Source organism: Quercus suber, unplaced genomic scaffold (genome assembly GCF_002906115.3).
Source record: "Quercus suber isolate HL8 unplaced genomic scaffold, Cork oak 2.0 scaffold_42, whole genome shotgun sequence".
In the NCBI taxonomy this organism is placed as follows: domain Eukaryota; kingdom Viridiplantae; phylum Streptophyta; class Magnoliopsida; order Fagales; family Fagaceae; genus Quercus; species Quercus suber.
The window spans coordinates 677,184-703,531 of record NW_027069507.1 but is presented as its reverse complement, the minus strand read 5'-3'; the positions used below and the strand labels follow the sequence as shown (position 1 = coordinate 703,531).

The 26,348-nt window shown below is 35.2% G+C and overlaps 4 protein-coding genes across 9 annotated transcripts; 1 reads left to right on the top strand and 3 right to left on the bottom strand.

Moving 5' to 3' along the window:
* The first annotated feature begins 1,576 nt into the window (after positions 1-1,576).
* Positions 1,577-18,982, top strand: LOC112016318 (vacuolar protein sorting-associated protein 9A). 5 transcript variants are annotated; one of them, XM_065771323.1, is made up of 7 exons: positions 1,577-1,894; positions 1,998-2,145; positions 2,466-2,636; positions 3,857-4,036; positions 4,968-5,268; positions 5,661-5,905; positions 18,755-18,982. In XM_065771323.1, exons 1-6 carry the CDS (start codon positions 1,779-1,781, stop codon positions 5,897-5,899), a joined length of 1,155 nt encoding a protein of 384 aa, XP_065627395.1. In that variant the 5' UTR covers positions 1,577-1,778; the 3' UTR covers positions 5,900-5,905; positions 18,755-18,982. The 5 variants fall into 5 exon arrangements, with proteins under 5 accessions (XP_065627395.1, XP_023904628.2, XP_065627396.1 ...); XM_024048860.2 differs by lacking the exon at positions 18,755-18,982 and adding an exon at positions 8,945-9,285; XM_065771324.1 differs by lacking the exon at positions 18,755-18,982 and adding an exon at positions 6,540-6,757.
* Positions 7,004-10,554, bottom strand: LOC112016316 (PHD finger protein At1g33420). The gene is made up of 5 exons (XM_024048858.2): positions 9,917-10,554; positions 9,661-9,805; positions 9,338-9,553; positions 8,161-8,772; positions 7,004-8,049 (listed from the first exon to the last, which is right to left on the bottom strand). The coding sequence occupies exons 1-5, from the start codon at positions 10,269-10,271 to the stop codon at positions 7,194-7,196; spliced, it is 2,184 nt and encodes a 727-aa protein (XP_023904626.2). The 5' UTR covers positions 10,272-10,554; the 3' UTR covers positions 7,004-7,193.
* On the bottom strand, positions 14,463-18,061 carry LOC112016341 (probable beta-1,3-galactosyltransferase 8). 2 transcript variants are annotated; one of them, XM_024048886.2, is made up of 9 exons: positions 17,749-18,061; positions 17,249-17,511; positions 16,806-16,870; positions 16,517-16,710; positions 15,966-16,223; positions 15,771-15,858; positions 15,176-15,301; positions 14,965-15,074; positions 14,463-14,838 (listed from the first exon to the last, which is right to left on the bottom strand). In XM_024048886.2, exons 2-9 carry the CDS (start codon positions 17,432-17,434, stop codon positions 14,690-14,692), a joined length of 1,176 nt encoding a protein of 391 aa, XP_023904654.1. In that variant the 5' UTR covers positions 17,435-17,511; positions 17,749-18,061; the 3' UTR covers positions 14,463-14,689. The 2 variants fall into 2 exon arrangements, with proteins under 2 accessions (XP_023904654.1, XP_065627393.1); XM_065771321.1 differs by lacking the exon at positions 17,749-18,061 and having other exon boundaries at positions 17,249-17,543.
* Positions 18,983-24,637: 5,655 nt separating the features above from the next.
* LOC112016360 (ethylene-responsive transcription factor ERF039) lies at positions 24,638-25,357 on the bottom strand. The gene has a single exon (XM_024048912.2). The coding sequence runs from the start codon at positions 25,355-25,357 to the stop codon at positions 24,638-24,640; it is 720 nt and encodes a 239-aa protein (XP_023904680.2).
* Positions 25,358-26,348: the final 991 nt, after the last annotated feature.

Below are 26,348 nucleotides of genomic sequence, written 5' to 3'. Positions count from 1 at the left end.
ATTCCTAATGCATGACTATCCTCCTTAGTAGGGTTTTCCTTCATGGATTCGTTCTCTGCCGCCAGTGTCTCCGAACTGACAATCACTCCTTGTGCATCAAACCCTGCAGCGTTTAGTGGTTGCAAAGTCGTGGTTGAGCTCTTTCTCGGTGGTGAGCGAGAGCTTCTACCGGTGGACTTTAACCACTCACCATACTAGCAGACAACCTCTTCCCCATTCCTACTATGTGTAAAGTATTCAACACAGTGTTTGAGATCATGACCTAGTAAACCACAGTAATGGCAGAACAATGGAAGATGCTCGTATCTGTAATCCACCCAACTCTGCTGCGCATCTGAACCCCCAATGAAACCTCCCTGTCAAAGTGGTTTAGATAATGGAACTACCACCTTGACTCGCATAAACAAGTTATGAGTCTCCAAACTCCTTCTCTTTTCTACCTCCACCACTTCCCCCAAACGACACCCAATCTTAGACGCTACCTTAGGTGATGACATATCAAAAGGTGCCCCCCAGATCTAAACCCAAAGAGCCACCGATTCAAACTTGACATTTGCCGCCATCATACCCTTGTGTCATCTACAGAGCAAAAGCACTTGATTGTCAAACGACCAAGGACCCCCTCTAAGAACTCTGTCTATATCAAATTCTCTACTGAACTTAAACTAAAAAAGATTGGAGCCAACCTCCACAATCTGTATATCCTTCTCCAAACCCCAAGCTCGTCTCAACATGTTCTAGGCTATACGTTTGTTGAATGGCTTGCAAGTAAGGAACTTGCCAATCAGACTCAAGAAGCAACCCTCAATTTCCTCCTTCTGTCCTTCATCCGATATCGTAATCACTTCTTCCTTCTCCATCGTCAGCCTTATATTTTCCAACCCATTGATCACATCCTCAGCCATGTCCAGTCGTAAAAACCCTAGAACCAAAAGAGAAAAGCAAGCCCTTAGGTGCCTAAGGGAGGGAGAAGTCTCGCACTAGTCGAGAGAAAAGACTCCTACTCGAGGAGACAAAACAAAAGTTGCGCGTTAATTGGTGGCCACTATGAAATCATATTTAAATTAACAACAAAAGCCAATAAAATGTTTCAGTAAAGTCTGGGGTTATCTTGATTATGTCCTATAAAGTTTAAAATTTCTTATTTGGTCTCCTAATGTTACCAATAGTTTTGACTAAGAGCTCTTATGAGTTATGTCCATGCTCATGCTGATATGTTGATTAAGTGACACCTAAGTCTATCACATATGTTTAGTAGATCCCATTAAACCACGCCATGTCATTTATATTATTTTATATCAATTAAATAGCTTTGAAAATTTTAAAATTACAAATAAAATAATTTCTTTATTTTATTTTATGGATAGCTTCGTAGAGGTATGGACAAAAGGGCTCACAATCAAAACAATAGATAATGTAATGGGATCAAATTAAAATTTTAAAATTTTAGAGGATAAAATATAAATTACCCAATCTATGAGGGGGTACTTTAGATTAAAAAAAAAAAAAAAGTGAGTCACGTCACGTGGTAAAGGCAAACCTAACAGTCTTGGGCGTTCTATGGAGCTTTTGCAGTACAGTTTGGAAGTGGGGGAATAGTTGGTATGAACTTTAAACTTGGAAATTTGAACATTGATATATCATCGGACATCGTATATGGATGGAAGGTGTTCTCCATATTATATTATATTATATTGTTTTGTATGAATCAAAAGAGGGGACAATTAAATTAAAAAACAGAACAAAAGGAAGAGAAGAAGAAGAAGAAGTTGTGATCAATGGAGGCAGCGCCTTCATCTTCATCAACATCATCAGGAGGGCCGGTCACATTCTATGACTTTCTTGATCGAATGCGAAACCCAGCTTCCCTCGATCTTGTCCGATCCATCAAAAGGTATTTAATTTTGTATTTATATATTATTTATTCCCTTCTTTCACTTTTAGATTTTTGCTTTTATACTTACATGTATTTATATATTGTTGCTCCCCCCCACCAGCTTCATTGTATCGTTTTCATTCTACACGCCCAACCCTGACAATGATGGGAAAAAGGTTCAAGACTTTTACTTGTCAATGGAAGCTGCCATTATGGAACACCCATTGTGGGCAGCTGCTACTTTTGAAGAACTTGACTCTGCAATGGAGGTACTCACTACTGTGCAACTGCAATGGAGCACTAAATACTCTTTTTTTTTTTTTTTAAGCTTTTATTAAACACATTGTATATATGTTTTAGTTTTAGTTTTAATTTTACACAAGGATGATAATAGTTTGCCCTTTCATCATAGAAATGTGAATCTCTAGGGCCGAGGGGGATATATCACTTTCCCCTTGACAATAAATACACTCTAATATTCTTGTTCTCTTGTGGGAAAAACGAATTGTAAATGTAGACAAGTGCGTGCCTGATTTGTAAATTTTAGTTACATATTCAGCCATATGTTGTACAATGCATACTGCTGCAGGGTTTAGAGAAGTATGTCATGACAAAGTTGTTTTCGCGGACATTCGCTTCTGTTCCAGAGGATGCAAAGATTGATCGTGAAGTCTCGGAGAAAATATGTTTGTTGCAGACCTTCTTGAAGCCCGAGCATTTAGATATACCAGCGGTTCTTCACAATGAAGCTTCATGGCTGGTAGGCATGCTGGCTTTATTTATGTTTTGGGAAATTTGTCTAATTTTTAACTTACTCTTTGTTGTTTAAAACATGTGTGTTTAGCTAGTTTGCTGATACTAATACTACTCTTGCTATATATTTTCATGCATGGTATGTTAAGCTTGTTAGTTCCATGGGGATGCTATGGTGAACGATTATTTATTGAGCATTTCATGATATTATATGATGCACCAAGGGGGTAAAGCATATATTAACTAGCTATAACAGAAATTAAATTTTATTCTAGTGAGACTGCTCGAGTGAAGACAAGTAGCATTTAGAAAAGGATAGGTTAGAAATTTGAATCCTAATTCTCTATTAAGTTGCTCTGTTGTAACATATAATTTAAAATTCTTAAAGTAGCACTATCAAATAAAACCATGAAACATGTATTATATCAGCTCCCTTTAACAGATAAGTAATATAGTCAATAAATGAGTACAAAATGGCATGCAGCCTAATATTTTGATTAGGTAGGACCCCACTTATTTTTCACAAATTAACCTTAATTTTTTGCTGCTATTGTACTGCATCATGATTGTAAGCCAAGTTCATTATTTCCAGACAGAATCCCAGTTCTACTTGCTTCTGTATAAATAAATACATAAACTTTAAAAATTGTTTCACTCTTATGCAATCGGTTAGTTGCTTTGCATTAAAATAACCAATAGTAAAGGCAAATGTGTGGCAAAATAGGGTTTATGCTATTGCATAAATGTGTTATAGTGTTACATAGATGTATTTTATCTTCTGTATTATGTGTGGCATTTTATAAAGTTTTGACATACAATAGGTTTTTAATTTTATAGCTCACTATTTGGAGTTTATGATAGAATTGTAAAGAATTATCTAAAATAAATTTCACTGGTCAGACTTCCTTGAGGTGAAAACCATATTATTAAATGATCTTCAGTCCTTCTATTTCTGGAGTGTATTATTCTCTCTCTCTCCCCCCCCCCCCCCCCCCCCCCCAACCCCCATCCCCCTTTTCCTTGTTGAGTTTTTTTGGTGTGAAGAAGTTATAATCATCCCAGAAGTTTGTCTTCCAACAGGTTTTTTTAAGTTCCTGGGGTGCATTATTTTTTCTTTTATAAGTAGTAAAAGTCTTCATTCTTTTTCTATTAACAGTAAGTTATAATTATCTTACCTCTTCCTCCAAAGGACAACCCATAATTGTTCCACTTTTTTTCCCTACTCAGCTTGCAGAGAAAGAATTGCAGAAAATCAACACTTTCAAAGCCCCTCGTGAGAAGCTTTTGTGCATTATGAGTTGTTGTAGGGTCATCAACAATTTGTTGCTCAATGCGTCCATGTCAGAAAATCATGCCCTAGCAGGGCTAGATGACTTTCTTCCTGTTCTTATATATGTTACGATCAAGGCAAGCTCTCCTTGGTAATAAGCCATTTCTGCTAATCATTGTTCTGTTTCTTAATTATTCACATTGTTTGATAATATAACTGCGAAGTTTAATCTTTAAAATGAGAGATATTTTAGCCCCACTGTACCATACTTACCAAAAACCTGTTTTTTATTCTTTATTTTGAAATGAATTAAGTAACTGAACTTGTCGAGAAGAAATGAATATAGGAACTTAAAGTTGCTATCATTATTGATCAACATCCATGTTGATTACTCCTGTGTAGTTATCCGTCCATGTTGATTACTTCTGTGTAGTTATCAACATTGTTACCATTAACTATGGTGATAATTGTGGTTGATCTCCTTTATCCTTGTGCAGCAAAAATAAAAAAGAAACAAATGAACAAGTACACTATCATGAATGAAGATATTATCTAATGGAGCAAACATGTTCTTTTTTCATGGGATGCAATTCTTTTATTTAAATGCTGAATATTTTGGATGGAAACCGCAAGTAAATTAGCATAGTTGCTCATTTACTTGTGGTGGTACGGTAATTTTTGAGTTAGGACTTAGGAACACGTTAATTATATTTTGGTTTGTATTTGGTGTTTCTTGCTCTTGCTCAGGATCTAGCCTTCAATTTGAATGATTGGTATTGTAGATGAAACATTGGAAGTCCTTCAACATCAACTGTTGTTACTAAGTTTGTCCTACATGTATGAAACCACCCGACAAATTGTAGGAAAACAATTTCTGATTGATGTCATCAGTTAAGTTGTAAAATTTCATGTATTTTATTGTTGATGTCAGCTTTTGTTGGTATATGTATGATGAAAATCATCCATGTCCTTTTTGCAGTAAGAATGTTAATTTTTCTTTATTTGTGGCAAGAACTAAGGTATGTTCTTACAATAGTATTACTAAGCTTTTGAACTTGTTATCATCAGGCCAATCCTCCACAGTTGCACTCTAACCTCAAATTCATCCAATTGTATCGGAGGCAGGCCAAACTTGTCTCAGAAGCAGCTTATTATTTCACAAATCTTGTCTCAGCCAAGACATTTATTGTTGATTTAAATGGTAAATCTCTTTCCATGGATGAAATCAAGTTTGAGGAGAGCATGCAAGCAGCAAGATTGACATTGACACAGACCAATAGAGCGACACAAATAGAAGCCTCACCCACATTGCAAGGTCAAACAGATCCTACTCCAGCAAGAATGCATGATAAAGAAAAAGATACAAGTGGTAACACTCGAACTGCTAAAAAACCTCCCTTTTTTTTTCCAAGGAAGATTAAAAAATATTTATCTGTTATTTATTATTTGTTTCTAGAGGAGATATACTATATTACATTGAGCTATTTGTTTTGTTGTCCTTTATCTGATGCAGAAGAAAGTATCTTGTGCATTTGGCATATATGCATCATCTCCACATGTGAGAGAGATGATGCACATGTTAGATGCATGAGATAAATATTACTACTGCAGTTGCTACTTTCCACACCATATATCAATTTCTCATCTGGTGTTGATAGAAACATTATAATGTTTCATTTTTCAGTGAAATGGAAAAAACAAAAGTATAGAATTCATGGATATTTTTTACTAGTAGATCTGAAATGCCTTTGATTGCATTAGGTGGATCAAATTATCCTTACATGGATGCAGAGGCCGGTGAACTGACAGTCGGGGATGTGGAGAGATTGCTGAGTCTGTACAAGGATGTAGTTACAAAGTATACAAGTCTATACAAAGTTGTTAGACACCTTTCCATGTCCAAAACAGAAACCCCTGTTCCTCATTCAGAAGGAACCAGTGTTTTGTTAACACAGCCAGAGGGAACAAATACAAAAATTGATCATCAAAGAGGGAACTAACAACGTGTAAGTGTTTCTCTAGTGCAGCTTTTTTGTTCTCTGCTGTTTGTATTAGATAATAATAGAATGATATTGTCATTTGAAAGTCTATTCACAATGTTAAATAACTCATGGGAGCTTATCACCTACAATTGATGAATATGCAATCCCTGCAATTTCTAAGAGGTGGCCCAATACGAATAATACACACCATTTAAAAATTAAAAATGCCACCAAAGCAATTTAAAGCTAACTCATCATTTACAGTTCACACTAAACCACGTACAGGGCCACCTTCTCCATGGAACCAAACATTCCCCCATCTCCCACTCTAGTCGAATCCAGCCACCACAGCTTGTTGGTCTGTACAGATCCCCTCCATTTTTACATAAACATTCAAACAAAGACTTTGTTGGCTTTGGGCTTAGAGGGCCACAACTAGACATGGCAACTCCTCCAAAGCCGAAGTCCGTGGCTTACCAGGCTGGCACTTCTCTGGCAGTGCTGCGATGGTTGGAACTAAGAGAATACACATGGAAAATGATATTAGCCTCGCTCGCGAGTTTGCAAAGAATATCAAGGCTTGTAATACTCTGTGGTAGTATTGTCAATAAAAAATGGGTGGCAAGCTCAGATTTCATGGCTTTATATGCTTTTGCAGCTGTGGTAATCTGTTGGGTAACATGGGCTCACAAGATGTCCTCCAGCTAGAAGCTCCTTTTTATCTGGGTTTCTCAATTTCCTCTGGCAAAACTCATTTGGTTTTCTTCATGATTCTCAAAAAATATGTTGATTTGGTTACTCTTTCCTAAGTTCAGATTCAATTCTAAGTTTCTTGATTTTCATGAATATAATATTGTTTTGGTTGCTCTTTCCTAAGTTCAGATTCAGTTCTAAGTTTCTTGATTTTCTTTCTCCGTCTCTCAAATTTGACTACTCTTCTCATTGAATTCAATATGGGCTTGCTAGATTTTGTTCAGAAGATTTTAAATTTAACATTGTTTTTATCTAGGTGTTGGTAATTGTTATTTGCGTGTTCAAATTTGGTTATTGTTATTTGCATGTTCATTGGCCATCTGGTTAAGGCTACATATGCACTCGCAAGTTCTCAACTGACAAGTGATAGAACAGAATATTCGTTTTCTTTGAGCTTATGAAACAAAACAGTCAAAAAGCCCATTAGCTCATACTCAAAAAAGGGAAGTAGTGTCCTCAAGTAATCTGACAATCTCCCCATAAGACATTATAGGCCTTATCACCAATCCTAAACCAAAAAGAAACTATACATTTACATGGAACCATACAGAAAATACAATCAACGTACACCAAATGTCAAAGTCGTGTTAGAGGCAACTCCAGGACCAGTAGTTTCTACTGCTTTGTCCCTGCAAGATGTGCTGGGTAACAGAGCATCTTTAGTTTCAAGGTTAGAATCAGAGTCCTTTTCAGATTCTTTGCTGTATAATTTAAAGCATCTCATACAAATAAACTTTTTCGGGATCTCTTCAAAACTTTCAATCCCAGCACACCTTGAGTGCTGCCAAACACCACACGTGTCACAAGCCAACATTCTCTCACCATCATCATCCTTAGCCCCACAGGTGCAATCAACTGTCCAGCTCTCCATTCCCCTCTCCATCCGGAAACGGTTTAGCCCATGTTTGGCAGGGCATCTTCCTTGAACTCGAATTGATGCACCATATCCAACCAAAAATTTCATTGTAATTGAATTATCTAAAGATCCAAACTCCGGCAATTCCTCAACCCGAAACCTTTTAAACATGGCATATACCTCTTGAAAGGTTTTCGTTGCTTCACTCTTAAGATCAGCAACTGTGGCATTCAGGGGCAAGACAACTAGCTCTGGGGGTACAGCTATGTCATCTTTAGGCTTATCTGAGAACTCAACATAACACCAGAGTTGTATAGACAAAGGTTTTGTTAATGCGATTCTATCAGGCTCATAGTCCTTCATAAATTGCTTGCAGTCAAGAAGCTTAGTTGCTGAGTCAATAAGATGTTCCCGCATTTCTGGCGGTCTAAAGTTGACCATGGTTTCAGGGTGTAGAAGTGAATCATAAAGAAGCTTGAGATCACAAACGATTTGCTCTTCTGATGGGTAGTTTGAATTTAAATCAAATCTGCCGTGGACAATACTCAAAGGCTCAAGCCTGTTTATCAAATGTTCAGTCAGAAGAAAATCAGTTCCATGTACACACACACACCAAAAAAAAAAAAAGCCAACAAAAGCAGCTCAAACCAAAAAATCTTTGCCCTCTTACCTGAATTCCACTGCACTGGAAATGGGATTGTACCAGGAACGAACCACTAATCCATTGGCTGCCACCTTGCCTCCCAAGTGCTTAAGGCTGTAATCAAGAAGTTCCCGAGATGCTGTCTTGCACATTGCACCCTTAAGGGCACGCCTTGTCACCCAGCTGGCTTCACCAGCTGCTGCAAGTAGCACCTTCATCATAGCTTGTTGCACGCACTCAACATCATTCCTTGTCCATGCACACAAGATGTTTGAGGTGCTGAGTTCAGGCATCTTAGATGCAGTGGGCACCAATGGCTTACATGCTTTATGGATCATACTTAATAAAAAGGAGAAAAGATCCTTGATTGTTTCAAATTCAGTGTCTGATAGGGACTGGTAAAAAGCAATGACAGCCTGCACACGAGTTCGGGGTCCTCTCCCCGGGAATAGAAATGGGGAAAGGGGCATACTGGATATTGTATCTACTGCTTTCTGGTAAGCTTCCTGCGTGAGAGCATAGCTTCCTGCGCCAAATTTGTAACCCCATTCACCATACCATGAATGACCTTTGGTGATTGAATGAAGTAATCGATACTCCATCCCATATTTTTTTGATACATCCATCACGCTAACCTTCCTGATCAAACAAATGAAAGTTCAATGACGCTAATCAGTCAAAAGCCAATCATGCAATAATTACCTGGGAAAGAGGAGACTGTAATGGGAGAAACATGTTGCTCTGTTATTTGAGGTTGTGTGTTTTGTGTATGTGTTCAATTTGTCAATTTTGTTTTTGGTTTGTGATTCAGGTAAGGGAGAACTATTACACAGATATGTGAATCATGTAGAGGCTTGAAACGAGGCAGAACTTAGAATCAAATAGAAATCTGATGGCACAGAGTTACGGTGCTGAAAAGAGAATATGCAACAAGGTCCAGAATATTGAGCACACTATACGAAATTGGAAGCACCTCGTTATATTAAAAAAAAAAAAAATGTCCTTTTATCTTAGGTCTAGAGCAGAGTGTCAGTATATGAGTTTAATTTGAGCTCCATATGATGTAACAATAACTAAGAGTAGTGCCAATTTGGAGGCTCAAACAGTCTCTCGTTTTGTTTGTGATGGAAAAAAACAGCATGCTTAAAAGTTTGATGGAAAATTGCCAATATGGAATGGGAAAGCAGAAGAGAGAAGAGCAGACCTGAGAGCGAGTGATGTAGAGAGCCTATCCCAGAAGTCCATAATGTGACGTCCAGAAAGAAAAAGGGAGCCGCCTTCTCTACCATTGACGGTAAGAAGGTGGGCATAGCCGTTGGAGTGAACAACAGCATGGAGGAGATGAGTGTGATCTTCAAATTGATTATACGCCCAATCTTCCAAATCATCTGCCGTTATCATACAATTGCAACTTCTACACCTGTAAATAACGAGATAGACAGACAGACAGACAGTAAGGGAGTGTGAGTGTTGAGTTACTATACTGACTCTGAGAGAGAGAGAGAGAGAGAGCCAGCAGGTAGGTACCTTGATTCGGAGAGATGGAGTTGAGCTCCGCAGCTTGAACAGGACTTGTTATGGTCTTGGCATCCATCATCCAATGACCCAGACCCACTCTCTGCCCTTATTATCAAATGGTATCGCTTACGACACACCGGGTGTCCACTCCATCCTTTTTCATTTTTAATTTTAATTTTTTTTTGGGTGTTAGTACATTGAGTCTAACAACAATCCAATAATAATTCATTCTAGAAAAAAAAAATTAAAAAATGAAAGAAATTACCAGCGACACAGCAATGATCACAGTAAACGGATCTGCGATTGCGAGATGATGATGATGATGATATGCGGGTGACATCCTCTTCGACCACGTAGAGGGAGACCATACTATTAGTGTGAGTAGTGTCAACTCGTAACAGTACCTGCCAAGTAAAGAGAGAGGGAAGTACGGCAGCGGAGTGCGAGAGCGTGAGGTGGGCGTGTTTCTCCAGAAAAGCTCTCATCTTTATTCTGAAGGGCTGCTCCTCCTCCTCCTCCTCCTCGGCGTTGGTGGTAGTGGTGGGGAAGGTATGGAAGTCGTAGAGATCGGCAAAGAGCCTCCTCTTCATCCTCTTCATCGGCCTCTCGTTCACTACCATCGTCACCAACTTACCAGATCTGCCACCACCAACAACAACAAGAGGAGAGATTTTAATAAAAATAAGTGACGAATGAGTATGAGTCTGTGTGTTTTTGTCCGACTGACTGAGTGGGTGGGGCTGTTTTATGTTTTGTTTTTTTATTTGGGGCTTCGTTCCTTCTTCTTCCTTTTTGCTAAAATTTGGGGCTTCGTTTCGCTTCTCTTCGGGGTGGGCGCTATATTTTTATTTTTATTTTTATTTTTATATATACCGGAAAATTAATATGGGCAATAATGGCGGGTCGCTTCTCTCTCTTCTTTTCAATTTTAATTTTGCTGATTCTTTTCTTTTACATAGTTTTGTATCTTTCTGTCTTCCTTTTTTGACTAGCATTATTATTGTGCTGGGTCTCCATCTCGGGTCAATTACGTCTTTTTACACTACAGTTTTCTCTATCCTATCCTATCATATTATATCCGATCCAAATTCCACTTTTCTCCTTCTTTTTCCCGCCTTTTAACACTGCGTAATACTCTTTTTTTTTTTTTTTTAGATAATTACAACATATTGCTAATTTTACAGTTTGAATTTTTTTCTTTCTCTAGACCTCAAGTAGTTTGTACATTAGAATATGCCAATTCAGTCACAAGGCCTTCGACTACACTGCATAAAACTCTATAATTCTTCAACTGTCACATTTATTCACAATTCTAATATACTTAATTTGTCAATTTTTTCTCCACTACTCAAATTAATAACATTAGAGTTGTAGCATTAATTGTCTTTGTAAACTTTCTCAAACTATAAAGTCTGCTACAATGTCTAAATCAAACTAGGACTATAATTAAACTATAAGAGCAAGACTTAAGTACCATTCTTTAGATTCTCTTTTTAAAATTATGTCATATGGATTTATTCTCATGAAATGGAAGTGTATTTTTTAGTTAAATAGCCACATGACTGGATCTTAAGAAACGAACATAAGGAACAACATCTAAGATATAGTATTCAAGTGATACTTCCAGGGTAATGACATATTTTGTATTATCTTATATTTATGGTTTAAACTTCGAACCCACTTCCCCTTTCCCCACTTTTTACCCATCTCAAAATAATAATAATAAATCATAATCCAACTATCATCTCATTGCTCAAGTCTTATAGCTCAATATTATTATGTAGTCTTCTAGAAGAAGATAGCCAAGATATGAATCCTCCCCCATTTGTTCTAGCTATTCAATTATCCAACAACAAAAAAAGGCTATGGGCCCATTTTCTCATCTCTCTCTCTCTCTCTCTCTCTCTCTCTCTCTCTCTCTCTCTCATGTGTTTGTTTGGTTAGACTTTGAGCTCAAAATACAAATAGCTAGATATCCTATAACCCCAAATTGTGCAAATTTAATAAGATTATATTGCGTGGGTGTGTGTTGAGTTTAATATCGAGGAATTTACTAAGTAGATATTGGATTATAAGTGATTATAAGGAGGTCAATGACTCTGTCTCTGAATTACAAATAGGACAATTCAATTCAGATCAATTAGTGGACCTAATAGTTTGATCCTTAATTGAAAAAAGGTTTGCAGCAATTCACCAAAGATGCATCTTATAAGGACATAATTTCAGCCCACAACTCAAAAGATTTGGACAATGGCCTAATAAGCCCACAACAATAGATTTGTTAGAGAATGAGTTTGCTACTAAACGTTCAATGAGTTAAATGTAAATCACAATAGGTTAGTTGGTGTTGGAATGATTAAGATGAACAAGTTGAAAGAAAAACATTCTTCGAACAAATCTAAGGATGGTATGTTTATATATATATATATATATAACTCTCAAACCTATCCAAATATTCAAGTTCTTGGTTACAAAGTGGGTTTCTCCCTTTTCTCTGTTGATCCCTTCTGTAATGAATTCATTCTCCTTTTATACTCCCTTCCTTTCTTTCATCTTAGCCTTCCACGTGTAGATTAAATTGCTAATCTCCTTGATATATGTCTCATCAGCACATTCTTGAAGTCTTTGTGAGTAGCTGTAAGGTTAAAAGTCACTGTTCAGGTATCATCTCCATATAAGTTAGGTGCAGAACATTCAATGCGGTGGTAGCAACTTTCTTTCAAGATATTTCTCAATTCTCTGTTGACTCACCTCTCTCCAAGGCTTATCCTCCTTCCAAGCATGGTTGTCCACTTCCTAGTACTCGTTAGGTGGTCAGGCTTTAGGTTTCCACTCTGCTTCCTGAGGAGGTTTGTCTCCTCGGACAATATCACCTACTTGTTGTGATCAACTCTCGTCCTTGGTTCGATAACCTATTTGCCTTACTAACACAGGCTTGTCCTTGGGTTCTTTGACGTCCTTAGGCATGGCCCACGGCCCAATATCCTTATCCAAGCCATTTATCCACACAATCTTAAGCCTCTCATGAATGTCAATCTTTTAGATTATGCTTAACAGTGTTCACATTTTTGCCTTCCTACTATAAGTTGATATGTTGACATGATTGAAAACTTCCCATTTTTCAAATTAATCCAGGTCTAATTGTCCTCTTGTTTGAAGGACCAGATAGGTAGATTCTTGATAGCAACAATGGTCCCTTTTAAAACATTAATTCTTCAACTAATAATTTATAAGGGCATTTTGTCATAGTAACTGGGTCTAGATTTATTAAAGTTCTTCAAGTTACTTCCCCATCAAATCCTAAGAATTCTGATTATCTAATTTGAAAAAGTGAATTGTATTTTGTCATATCATCATAATTTGTCATATAATTAAATGTTAACGGTTGTTAAAATTTAATTAACTTATTTTAAAATTAATGTATAGACATTGTACTAAACTTATCCCATAAATTCTAGAGGATACTGCTCCCTGATACCCTCTTCTTTTTTATTTCATTTTAAAAAATACAAATAAATGAAGCTAAGAACTTGATATGGAAAATTGACTGGTCACAGCAGCAATTCGCTATCCATTTGTCAAAACAATTTTATGGTATTGGATAGGGGCAACTGAGTCTGGTGCTTCAATTTATTGAATTGTTGGGTTGGGTTTGGTTTTATGCATTGACTTCGTAGACAGAAAGAGAAACAGCTCAAAAATATTAAAAACTAAAAAGGACATTGTCTACATGAGTTGGATTTTCCCTCCAAATTCAATTAACGCGGGAGGGAGGGAAGGCAGTCTTTGAAAGATAAAATTACAAATTTAAGGCGGGAGCCTCAACGGAAACTCTCTTAAAGATAACAAATAAATAAAAAGCTGCAAAATATTTTGGGTTGGATAGTTGAGCAAATTGGTGGTTCTGTAATTAGAAAATGTTGGATTTAAATATTATATATAAGCAAATAAATTAAATAAGTTGTACCATCACATCACTTTTATATGTGCATATCACTTTTTTTTTTGCTATTTATTGTCACAATGTTGTGATACAAAAGTTGTATCCATAAACTTTCTATAATATATTTTTCTAAATTCTGAATACTAATTTTTTTTAGTTTAAAATTTTGTAAAAATCGATGTTTAAACATAACATAGAATATCTTAATATTTTTATCATGATTTTCCTTGTAATTGGAGGAAAATTATTGTGGTGAAAGTTTTCAGAGTGTTAATATTATGATAAATAAATACACCATTTTCTTTTGTTTATAAACTAGTAGCTAAGAATCTTGTAGTAGCTTAATTGGATAGTATATTTTGTGTTTCAAATTGAGATATCTAGAATTCAAATCCTCTTATTCCAACTATTGATTTATTCTCAAAAAAAAAAAAAAAAAAAACTATATATTTATCTATATGCCATCATTCATGACTAGTAAGTAGTAATGACATTTGCATTGATCATGAATCTCTTATTTTATGCTATGAACATTCAATTAATTTGAGAAAGGAGTTTCCCCCCTCCCCCCCTAATTTTAGAAGTCTAAAAGGTTAAAAAAAAAATTTGGTAATCAAAAGGAAATTTAGTTTCCCAAATTCCAACTATTAGTTCAATTTAATGAATTAACAATTAATTTTGTTAATTTTGTTCTTAAGCCTCCAAAATCAAGTCACTTCACCTTTTGGTTGGTTCCTCAATTTTCAATGATGAAATTTATTTGATTTTGATAGTTGAGAAACTGAATTATCATAATTGAAGAATGAAAGTAACATATAAAAATTGATAAGATCAAATTGAAATTTACTAGTAAGAGAACCAAACTATATATTATAAGCATGAATCCTTAAGTTTTGTTTAAAGTAATAGTAATATTCAGGCTTATCCTCCACAAAATTAGCACAAAGGCATGACCCTCAAACTTATTCCATTATAACAGAAAAGATAATTGATAAAAAAAGAAGGCGTGGATGGAACCTTTACTAAACTAGTAGTCTAGTAAGACAGAAAAACAAAGAAAGGGTTTAGTGTCTTCTCTCTCTCTCTCTCTCTCGCTCAAAGATCAACGTTCCAAACAGCACCATCTCCTTCTCCACACGAGTTATGCACATCTTTCATTCTTTCCACTGATTTGCAAATTCCACTGCATTTCCAATCGAATGATGCCGCGCATATATTCCCCATTCGTGCCTTCCATTCGCAATCTATCATACCAACCCAACCAACCATAAAATTAATAAAGAGACATGAATTGATACCTTTTTCATCATAAAAACATATTTGATCATACACCCTCACTAACAAGGCCCATTAAGACAATAATTACGTACCTGGAGGTGTCCCACAGCACATGGAATGCTCATCTACGTGTTGAACTTCCAATCCGATGAACCAGGAGCCCAATGAGACGTCCTCATTTGCATATCTATGCAATATGGGCCTGCCCCAAATTTTAAATTTTGTTTGTTTAACCATTGCCAAAACCCATTATAAAATAAATATAAATAAATAAAGAAGGCAATGGTAAGATTGTGGACTCACAAGTTGATTGAGATGTAGGCAGCAAGGTCTTTGGAGATGGCATAGATTTGGCCAGTTGCATGCCTGAAATACTTGTTCCCTTCTTCCCCAAATTTCCAGTACTCTGGCTCGTGATATCTCACACCCCTACCACACCATACAATCTCACTTTAACTCTTATTTCATTTTACTTCTCTAGAAACTCACTAGAGTATCAATTTGTTTTCAACACGAAATCATGCTTTTATGTTTGTACAAGAACATAGCTTATGCATCATCATCACGTATAAAATAAAAGACAATTATTATGATTTTACAACTCCACTAAATTTAAATTGTAATTTAGCTAAAAAAATATTAAATTATAATTACAAGTATATAGGTTACTAAGTATTCTTAGGGCATTCGTTAAAGATAATAAAATGAGTTATAACTATATTGAGAAGTAGTAAAACTCACAAAAGTTAATAAAAAATAAAAATTGATTCAATTGCATTGAGAATCCTACCTTAACAATTGCTTTTAGGCCATTGGATGAGACTAAGAGCACTATTATAACTAATGGGGCTCCTAATAGAAAACAAAAAAGTTGAGTGTTTTTTATGAATAGACTTACTTTTGAGATAAAACTGGGCCAGACTTCATACACCCAATATAAATTCTGGGCTTCGATCGGTACCTTGCGAGTGTACTCGTTAGCATACCTACAAAATCACATTAATTGTATGTATAGAACATCCACATTTGTGGCCACAATAAATTCATGTTCATGATAATTAATTAAGTAGTAGAAGAAGAAGAAGAAGCTAACCCAAATTGACATGGACGTCATCGTCCACCTTCACGTAGAAATCAGCATCCCAAATAGAGACAGCTGTGGAAAAATACAAGCGGGTCTTGGTAGATAGCTCATGGTAGCCCTCAACATGCTTGAGCCTAAGGAAATCCTTATGCTCGGCCTCTTCTGCATCGATTGCTCTATCAAGAACCCCACCTGGGGTGGCGCTGTGTCCAATCACGAAACGTACAACAACCCCTTTGTCTTTCTCCAATTTTTTTAGGTTGGCTCCTGCAGTAATAATAATGTATATGTTATATATTTAACCAAACATCAAAGAGAAGTCTCTATATATATATATATATATTTCTTATGTAGCAAAAAAATATATGATTACATTCATTACAACTTAATTTGTATATAAAGCAGTATTAGTTACTATACAATTAGTTCAATTTCTTATATATAAGAAACATGCAATTGGATCTGTTAGGAGGGATGTACCTAATAAGCTTTTGTCCATTTCAGAATTAGTTAGAGATATGTACAGAGATTAATACACAGAGGGGAAATAAATAAATTACCCCTAGGCATCCATGTTTCTCGAACTGAGTTTCGACGTTTCTTGCTACTAAAAGCTGTATTAATTCCGATGACAACAAAAGCCTTTCGTAGATTCCGATTAGATTCTCTTTCTATTGGAACTTGTCCGTTGGTCTGCCTTGTACGGGCTACGGCTAATTCCATTTCCAATGTTGAAATTGTTTTATCCAGTGACCTAACATGATGCACACATAATTAAGATGCCCCCAAATAAAATTTATTCCAAAAAAAGCACATTAATTTGCACAAGAAGAAAGTAATTGAACATACTGGATAGCTTGATGGGTCTTTGCCACTTCTCCCATAATATCTCCAGATTTTCCTTCAACCAATTTCTGATTAAGTAACATTAGGAATATGAGAGATTTAACATACAAAATAAACATGAAAACAAACAAGATGACTTGAAAACCACATGAATATATAGTCAGCTTGATCATCAAACAAGGCGTGTAAATTAATTAGCCTATTATGTCAAATTGATTTAAAAGTTGAATCAAATTAAACTTGGGCTAGTTATTAACTAACTAACTCTTATACAATTAAAGAAATAAAAAAGAGATTATGTAGAAATTGCACACCCATGCTGTGTACATCTCTCGCCAGGTTTTTAAAAATCTTTATATATTAAGATTAAGCTTTGTATTAACACAAATGGACTGAAATTGCTTGAATTGATGAGATAGTATTTGAAGAAGCAATAAGCAGCTTACCCGCTTATGATCACAATCTTGTGTCACTGACTCGAGCTGTGGGATGATGGATATCTGAGGTTGAGAATGGTCATGAATACTACTCCATGTCCATGTCCGACTAGTAAAGAGTGAACCCGCAAGAAAGCTGGCAAGACATAGTACAAGAATGGCTCTTCCTGAAACTGGTTTGCCCCTCATTTTCATGGATTCTTTTGTCAAACGCCACAAAATACAATCCCGCAACCACGCCTTCCTTTGGTTAAGATTCAAATAAATGCATCCTGTAGAGCAAAGTTAAGCATATGTGTTATACATGCTGCCAAAATTGAATGCTGGCTTAGGATAAACTTATAAAAACGAAAACATTAATTATGAGAACAATTTTTTTTATTTTTCTTTCTAGAAGAAAAGTATATACAAAGTTGCTATTTATAAACATCAACATCAAGAATGAAAAATGGGCTTTTGTGTTTGTTTTTGGTCAGTAGGCAAGCAGCTATTGCAACTAACGAAAATACCTTAAGAAGGGCTGTATGATTGCGGGATGACGGCGAATAGTTATTAATGCAGAATGATAATATAGGTAGGGTAAAGGGGTGCATATATTTTCTTAAAAAGGATTATCTGTCTATCTCTATAAACTATAGAGTGTAGTTAGATGGAAGGATTTGATTTGCTAGGCATGGGATGGCAGTTAAATCATGTGGTTTTCATGCCTCAACGGAAATGAACTCTCCTCTCTTTGTGTGAGAATCCTTTTTCTCTTCACTACCAGTACCACTTGCGTCTATCTCCTAAATTTTCTACAGAGAATACCCTGATTTGTGTGTATACACGTAATAAGAGAGAGTTTTTAGTTTTAACACCACATGTTATGTTTGCAAGCAAGTTAATACATATATATATATATATATATATTTCAAAAGTAGTTCAACTTCTTAATTGATTGGGGCAATGGACATACAAAGGCCTTAATTTTTGCTGTTTAGAGTTCCTCTGTCGGAGCACACATTCTAATCATGCTTCACACTTCTCCCTAACCATAAAATCACTAGCGTTCCAACTTGAAACAAGTCAACAATTCCAAATTATGGTGCAAATATCTCAATTTTATTTACTTTTTCAATTTTTGTTTCATAAACATCTGCTTCAAATTTTTAAGTATCCTCATGATCTTTGGCCATGTTACACTTTCGACAATACCATCCTACTTGTTTATCAAAAAGATAATATCATGCCACTTCTAATGGTTATTGTCAGCTTCAATTGGTGGGCAATTGACCAGAGTAACATGCCTGAGATGTATTACTTGATGTTTAAGTTCGCTTTATATATATGTGTAGGATGAGAAACTATACTAGTTAATCTTAAATATTACAGAAAGCACAAAAAATTGAGACAAGGTCACAAGTGGGGAAATGAAGTTAAAAAAAAAAAAAAAATATTTATTCAAGGGATTAGTTAATCTTAAATATTACAGCGAAAAAAATAGCATTACTTATCTTGAGCTTGGTTATGATATAGGTATTGTCAGTGCTTTGTTGGAAGGAGATTCAGTCCTCATTGTGAAGGCTTTGAAGGAGGGTGGGCAGCCTCTGACCTATTTTAATCCTCTCATTGAAGATGCCAATCTCTTTTCTAAATTTTTTACTCAATTACTTTACTCTCATACTAGTAGGGAAGGTAATAACCTTGCTCATAATTTAGCTAGATATTTGATTAACGTCCTAGAGTGTATTGGGCAAATGGAGGATGTTCCACCATAAGTCTATTATGTACTTTAGGCTTATATCGCTGGTTTTTCTTAATAAAAGTGTTCGGTCTTTCCTCTATGAAAAAAAGGTCACAAATGGGGAAATGAAGCCTTTTTTTTTGGGGAAACGAGGGTGGCCTAGTTGAACAAAATAGTATTTGAAAGATCCAATTTTAAATACAAAGATTTATTTCTCTTTCTTTATGTTTTAGATAGTTTTTCCCCCAAATTTTCCCTCTTTTCTTGTAATAGAAACTGTAGGGTCTAATTTCTCTACGTAAACCCAAAGACAATTAATTTGTAGAGTATGGGTTGAAGAACTGGAGTTGACAAGGGATTCACAGCAAAAGATTATCACTTCTTTTATTCTTTATTGATCAGTTTCGCCTACATTCCATGCCTCGTTTCATACCCTCTCCCTCTATTATATAGCCAATCTCACTCTCATCCCTACCGTCCACGTGCTCCCCATCCATGGACGTGCTCAAGTACCTGTCACGTCGGGCAGCTGCTTTTCATCTCTGTGTGAGTGGCGGTAGGTTATGAAGCACTGTTCAGATGTCTTCTCCACATAAATGCGGCCAGAAAAGCTGTTGCAATGCATTGAATACGGTGGCAGCAGCCTCCCCCTCAGATATTTCTTCATCCTTATCGTTTTTGAGTGTGCTTTGAGCTTATCTTAATCAGGTGGGATCCTCGGACGATCAACTCGGCTTTTCTCCTGCTCAACTAGTCTCCGCTGTCATATCAGGGTATCCCGCATTCTATTCATCCTTCTCTTCGGATGTGGAACAGTTCTCTCGTGGGTGTTCGGCCCATTAACTTGGGCCTGATCCTTTTGTCCCCCACAGAAACTAAATAGTATAAATTTTCTGATACTCTACCACAAATATTGTTATAAAGAAAATACGGCCAATAAATTAAAGTATGTTTATTAATGAATAATGTACTAGGTGAAAAAAATTGAATTTTTTTATGAATTGTATTTGCAAAATGGTGTTACAATTTTGTTAAAATATCAGGTAAAACTTCTTTTTATTTTTTATTAATTGACTAACGACACATACACATGCACTAATTTTCACAAAAATTGAGTTAATAAGATTTTATTGATTCTCATTTGTGTTCACCATTGACATTATTTTATCATTTACCATTAACAACTTATTGCATTAATAATTGTGAAATATTTGGTAAAATTTTTTGTAGGGTTATAATTACTGTTTTTAATATGTTAGCTCAAACAGACAACATGTTTCGTGTACCCAATGCATGACGGTTGAAATAGTGAAATAACATAGTTTCTATTTCATTTTAAAAAAAAATACTCCCTCCATCTCATTTTTTTTGCCCTCTATTCTATTTTGAGATGTCCCAAAATATTGTCCTATTTCTAAAAATAAAAGTCATTAATTTACTAATGTTCTTATTATACCCCTATTCATTTACTAATTCAATTTTTTAATAAATTTTTTTAAGGGTAGTTTTGAAAATTTATACATTTTTAAAAGGTAGACAAGACAATAAATGATGTTCCCTTAAAAAGTTTGACTTTTCAAACAGGACAAAAAAATTGGGACGGAGGGAGTAATTCAATAGTAACATTGGAAGAGGAGAGATTTTGAACTTTGAACGTTTTCATTGGAAACATTAAGAGGTATTAGTTAAGATACAAGACTCTTGACAATTTTCTTATCATTTGAGAGGAAAATAATGATAGCACTTTTTAGTAAAAATGGTACTTTCAATTATCAATAAGAGGACATGTTATGTTTCATCTTCCTCCAAATCTTTATATATAATAATAATAATAATAATAATAATAATAATTGTGGGGGGTAAAAGCCCAGACATACCTATTGGGCCGGAGGCCTTGTTTTGAGGAGTACTGTACGTCCGAAGAGGAATAACGGTTTGTGGTAGAATTCATCTGAACGCAACCGACCCAGAAGTGTAGGAAGAGTAACATTCGAAGAGGTCACCTTTTGTTCGAAGAGGTTCTATTCCTCGGATACGAATAGTCTTGACCAAGCCAACAAATGGAAGGTCCGAATGAACTCTCTGGCAATCCCAATGACAAAGATAAACTCTGGGCATACCTGGGGATGATAAGGACGAGGAAATATCTCAAGAAAAAGCTGCCACCACCACATTAAATGCACTGCAGTTGCTTTTCTGGCCGCATTAATGTGGAGAAGACCCCTGAACAGTGTAATCTCAGCTACTACCACTCACGGAGGGGTAAAGAGAATACATGATGGGACATGCACTCAAGTGGATGCTTAGATGAAGAACAAATGGACGATGAAGATGATGTGAGAAAATGCTATATAAGGAGAAGAGGTCTTTGATAATAGAGATGGAGAAAAACAGGGAGAGAAGTAGGAGATAATTTTACTGTCTCTCCAAGAGTTGTAATCATCCTTCATTCAATAACACACCTCTTCGGACACACATTTGACAAGTGAGATAAGCATGATCTTGTGCCAATGGATCCTGAAACACCATAATTAATCACTGTTTAATTCGCAACCAGCCCAGCTCTTTCGCCCACTCTCTACAAATTCATTGTCTTGGGTTCATTGGGCTCGTAATAATAGTAGATGAAACTAAGAAAAAAATTAATTAGATTTCAATTTAATTCTCAATTTTGTGCCACATGTCTTTTTTTTTTTTGGTCAAATGAGTTAATTGGATTCTCAATTTTGTGCCATGTATTCTATCTAAATTTTTAAAATTTTTGTGCCAAAATAAACAGTACATTAACACCTAATACAAAAACCAAGAAGACCTCAAAAATAACCTAAACAAGAATATTTCACCTGGACACTTCTATGTAAACTCTCTCTCTCTCTCTCTCTCTCTCTCTCTCTTAAATGTTTTTTAAAATATAATCTCAACCCCTAACCACTTGCTACCATCGGCAAACAACTCTTAACAACACACTGGCAACCCCCCAATGCACAACAAATAGATTTGTAAGTAAACTTGCAGCCCATTTTTTATTCATATTTATTGACTTATGAAACATTGTCAATTCCTTTTCTCACTTCTTCTTCCTTTTTTTTTTTTTAAAAAAAAAAAAATTTTATTTTACGGTTAACAACTCTTTTGCTTCATAACTAACCATTGAATTTAACAATATCAATATTCAAATGTATAAATGAAACTTAAATCTCATATGAGGATTAAAATAAGCAACCATACGAATTTGAAAAATATGGCTTTTGGAAACAATACTTCATTATAATGCTATTTGGAGATTTTATTTATTATTAATTTTGTTGTTGTGGTATGCCTTTTTTGTTTTCGGTTGCATCTCAACAATAAACAAAGCCAGTAATCCAATTATTTGTGGTAAGAATATAAGGGTATGATTGGGCAAGACCAGTAGTTCTTTTTCTTCCAAGTCCAATGTACATGACTTATTTTTTGGAGGCACTAAGTTGAAAGTGGTATTTCTTGAAATTTTTCATATTGCATGAGATAAGATCTATAAAATATATATATATATATAGTTGAATTTAGTTATACAATTAGTAAGAATGACCAGACTTTTAATACAAGTTTTTTATACAATTAGGTAGATGAGATTTATCGATTAAAAATTTAAAATATATTTAGTTTCTCAATAGGTAAATATAGAGAGATAGTATTTACTTAGATCCAATATGGGGGATGGCATTCAAAAGTGGTAAATATTCATCAATAGCTAAAATATAGCATTCCATATGAGTGTTGTTACTTTTTTTTTTTTTTGATAAATAAGTGTTGTTACTTACTTTGAAAAGATCATATCCAAAAATAAACAAACCAAAAAAAATAAGAAAATTATAAATTTAGCCCATTTTCAAAGAAATTTGTTTAGTTTACGAGCTTTTATAATAGATTTCTTCTATTTTTTTCATAGTTCGTAATGCTTTTCAAAGTATATACTTAGTAATGTGTGACTTTTAATGAAGCTAAGCTTTGCTAGAAACAATGGTATCATATAGCAGAAAATATAGTGGAACAAATGAAAGCTCTCAAGAAAAGCTATTTATTTGTATTAATTTGTGAGCGAATTTTGGTTTGGAAGATTTATATATGAATGAATCTGGAAATATTTCATATGAGAATCATATAGCATAATATAATAGTAGGTGAATGCCATGGTTGAGAGAGAAGATACTTTAAAGTTTGATTTGTGAACCAGAGGATAATAGTGGGTGCATATACCTTAAGCTTCGCAATACATAACTTAACCTTGACTTTTGAGGCATTGTCATTGTCCATAGTTCAAGGCAAGCTCTGAGTTTTAAATTTTATAAGACAAAACTTTTTCTCCTGAATGTTGTCATTCAGGGTCATTTTATGTCATGTTGAACTTGATATTAGAATCATGTATGAAGCATAGGTCCTACATGCACCCATGGAATGTGGCTTATAGTGTAGCTTATTCTTCTTCTAAAAAAGAGTGAATACTAAGGTCCTTATTCAAGTGGAAGCCAAAACTTTTTTGTGGGCAGTGGAATTAGCAGGTCAAAAATAGTTTTAGAATGTGGTAATTGAGGGTAATTCCAAAATTTGAGTTGAGGTAGTGACCAATAGATCCAAATTAGCGCACTAGAGAACTATTAACTTTGTTGTTAAAGTCAGATTGCTATATGCAAGATTTGACAAGCTGGAGTTTAATTGGATGTATAGGAATGCTAACAAAGCTACACTCTTAGCAAGATGGTCATTGTCAAACTCTTTTCCAAGTTATTTTGGTGAAGGGATTGGTCCCTTAGAAATGTTGTCTTGACATGACTAATTCTATTTTTACATTTATTATTCTAAATTAATGTTAATTTCAATTTGTATTTTTTTAATTCATAATCAATAAGAAAAAAAAAATATATATATATATATATACACACACATATATACACAATTGTATTGTTTTTAAATATGCAACCATATGCACGGGGTTACACACTAGTAGAATATATAATATATAATCATTTCAATCTTTGTGAAATTGATAGAAGTTTACTAGAGAAATATTCTTAAAATTTCTAGAAAATTTGCAAATTTGGTAAATATTCCTACTTGATTCCCTAAAATAGTTAGAGTTTTTTTTTTTTTTTTTTTTTTTGAGGGGAAATAATACTTAGAAAGTTAGAAATACAACATTTACATCAATATTCACAAAATGTATGTCCATATTTTAACATATAAGAATGAATGTTAAAATACGCATGTAAGAATATACATAAAAGCCTTAAATGTTAAGTCCATCTACATGAAGTGTTGATTTGTAATGTACAAATCCAAATTTGAGTGGCCAGAAGGTTTGACACCTGCACTCATGAATTATTCGTAACATATCATTTGTCGACTTTAAAATCAATTTAACAAAAGAAAGAAAAGAAAATTGAAGTAGAAATTGTATATTAATACAGTGCTTCACAATTTATTTAACAGCTTTTGTTACAATTTGACACTCACACAAACCCATTACTTTATCTCCATCGTTCATAATCTATTACTTAAGACCTATAACAAAAGTTTTGTGCCTAAACTTTCTCATATTAACATGGATGGTTTTGTTACCTTATCTCTTTTATATATATATATATATATATATTACATTTGGGAAATTAGGATTTTTTTTAAAATAAAATAAAATTTCACATATGTAAATAGGAAGCCAAGAAAAGTTCATCATCAGTAGTAGGCGAAGGCATGGGAAGACCCGTTAAGTCTTGAGGTTGAGAGAGATCGACTGACACTGAGTCGAACCTTAGTGGACTCATCATGAATAGCGGGGGAGCCTCAGCTGCTGCATTATTCACTTGCTGAAAAGAACTTGTTGTACACATATTGAAATCGAAATCGAAATCGAAATCGAAATCAAAACCGCACCAAAAGTCCTCCTCCGAACTGGAACTGGAAGCGGAAGCGGAAGCTGAGTGATTAATATTCTGATCAGAAAGCGGAAGAGCGGCTTTGGCGGCGGCGGATTGAATGTCTCTCCTGGAAGATGATTCCGGGCGAGGCAATGAGTGGGCCATGTCCGGAAAGTTGAGAGAGGCCAAGTTGCCTTTCAAAAATAAGGCCGCCGAGTCGTAAGCCCGAGCTGCCATCTCAGCTGACCCGAATGACCCCAACCATATACGCGTCTTTTGGCCAGGAAGTCGTATCTCAGAGACATAGCGGCCCCACCGCCTTTTACGAACCCCGCGAAACTGGTTGTCTCGTTGTCTTAGGGGAGCTTCTTGTTGTTGTTGTTGTTGTTTTTGGGCAGTTCGCTTCTTATTGGTCTTCGAGTTGGGGCACCGTTTGGATTCCAAGGGGGTTGGTTTCAATTGATTCTGAGGAGTTTCATGTTGATCTTCTCCCATGGCCATGACAGACATAGATGGTGTGGAGTTGAATGAATCACTACTGTTTGATAAAAAGACAGACTTAGTATGAGTGTGCACTGTGAGGGATGAATAATATGAAAAGACGTATAGTGAGAGATAGTGAGGAGATGACAGCTGAGGGTTTAAGTAGGGGTTTTGTTTGTTTGTTGGGAAAATGGGAAGTGAGAAAGGATTAGCTGGCAAAGTTTGGATGATAGCGAGGGTTTTGGATTTGAATTTGACTTCTGCTAGACAACACTACCACAAACTGACGTTACCTTTATCTACATGCCTTTAATGACCAGTATGGCCTATGCCAAGTACCATTTTCTCCAAATCAAAAAACAAAAAAAAAAAGAGCACCATTTTCTCTTTAATTTATATATATATATATATAATTTTTCTTTTTCATATTTGTAAAGACTTTAATTTGACGCTTTATTTTATGAAAAATTAGTCATCTTGACAACTTAGCTGAAATATAAAAGGAATATTACTGTTTTCTTTTTCATTATTTCAGGGAATTGGAATAAAAAAGGACGAAAATGAAGTTAATGCATGTAAAGTATATTAAAAAAGAAAAAAAAAACTAGTAAATTAGTGAAGGATAATGTGGTAATTTGGAAGGATGAATCCAGAAAAAAGAAGAGCATGCATCAGCAAAGCAACATTATATTGATGAAACGCGTTAAAACCAGCTGTACGTGGGTAAGGTGGCAATATATTGCGAGTTGTGAGAGTGCGTATATGGCATGCAAATGCCAATTGACCATGTCAATATTGCCTTTATTATATCATCACACCGTGTTGACTCTTTTTTAACTCAGTATTAGTCCTTGCTCCTTACATTAATAATAAGAAAATATAGAATTGTATGGCCACTCAATCCATCCAAGGGGCCTACATGCACATATCCTACTGTTTTAAATATTTTCTGTTGCAACTTCTTCCCTTCCCTCCTTCTTAGATGTTTCTTTTGTTTAACCCAAAATTT

What these genes read in the sequence shown, in the direction of transcription:
- LOC112016318 (XM_065771323.1), top strand. Translation starts at nt 1,779, where the DNA reads ATGGAGGCAGCGCCTTCATCTTCATCAACATCATCAGGAGGGCCGGTC. An exon ending in CTTGTCCGATCCATCAAAAG is followed by an intron (nt 1,895 to 1,997) that starts GTATTTAATTTT and finishes CCCCCCCACCAG; the next exon opens with CTTCATTGTATCGTTTTCAT. An exon ending in ACAATGAAGCTTCATGGCTG is followed by an intron (nt 2,637 to 3,856) that starts GTAGGCATGCTG and finishes TTCCCTACTCAG; the next exon opens with CTTGCAGAGAAAGAATTGCA.
- LOC112016316 (XM_024048858.2), bottom strand. Translation starts at nt 10,271, where the DNA reads ATGGTAGTGAACGAGAGGCCGATGAAGAGGATGAAGAGGAGGCTCTTT. An exon ending in TGATCATTGCTGTGTCGCTG is followed by an intron (nt 9,806 to 9,916) that starts GTAATTTCTTTC and finishes AAAATGAAAAAG; the next exon opens with GATGGAGTGGACACCCGGTG. An exon ending in TCCAGTGCAGTGGAATTCAG is followed by an intron (nt 8,050 to 8,160) that starts GTAAGAGGGCAA and finishes TTTGATAAACAG; the next exon opens with GCTTGAGCCTTTGAGTATTG.
- LOC112016341 (XM_024048886.2), bottom strand. Translation starts at nt 17,434, where the DNA reads ATGAAAATGAGGGGCAAACCAGTTTCAGGAAGAGCCATTCTTGTACTA. An exon ending in AGAAACATGGATGCCTAGGG is followed by an intron (nt 16,224 to 16,516) that starts GTAATTTATTTA and finishes TTATTACTGCAG; the next exon opens with GAGCCAACCTAAAAAAATTG. An exon ending in GTGCTGTGGGACACCTCCAG is followed by an intron (nt 14,839 to 14,964) that starts GTACGTAATTAT and finishes TTGGTATGATAG; the next exon opens with ATTGCGAATGGAAGGCACGA.
- LOC112016360 (XM_024048912.2), bottom strand. Translation starts at nt 25,357, where the DNA reads ATGGCCATGGGAGAAGATCAACATGAAACTCCTCAGAATCAATTGAAA.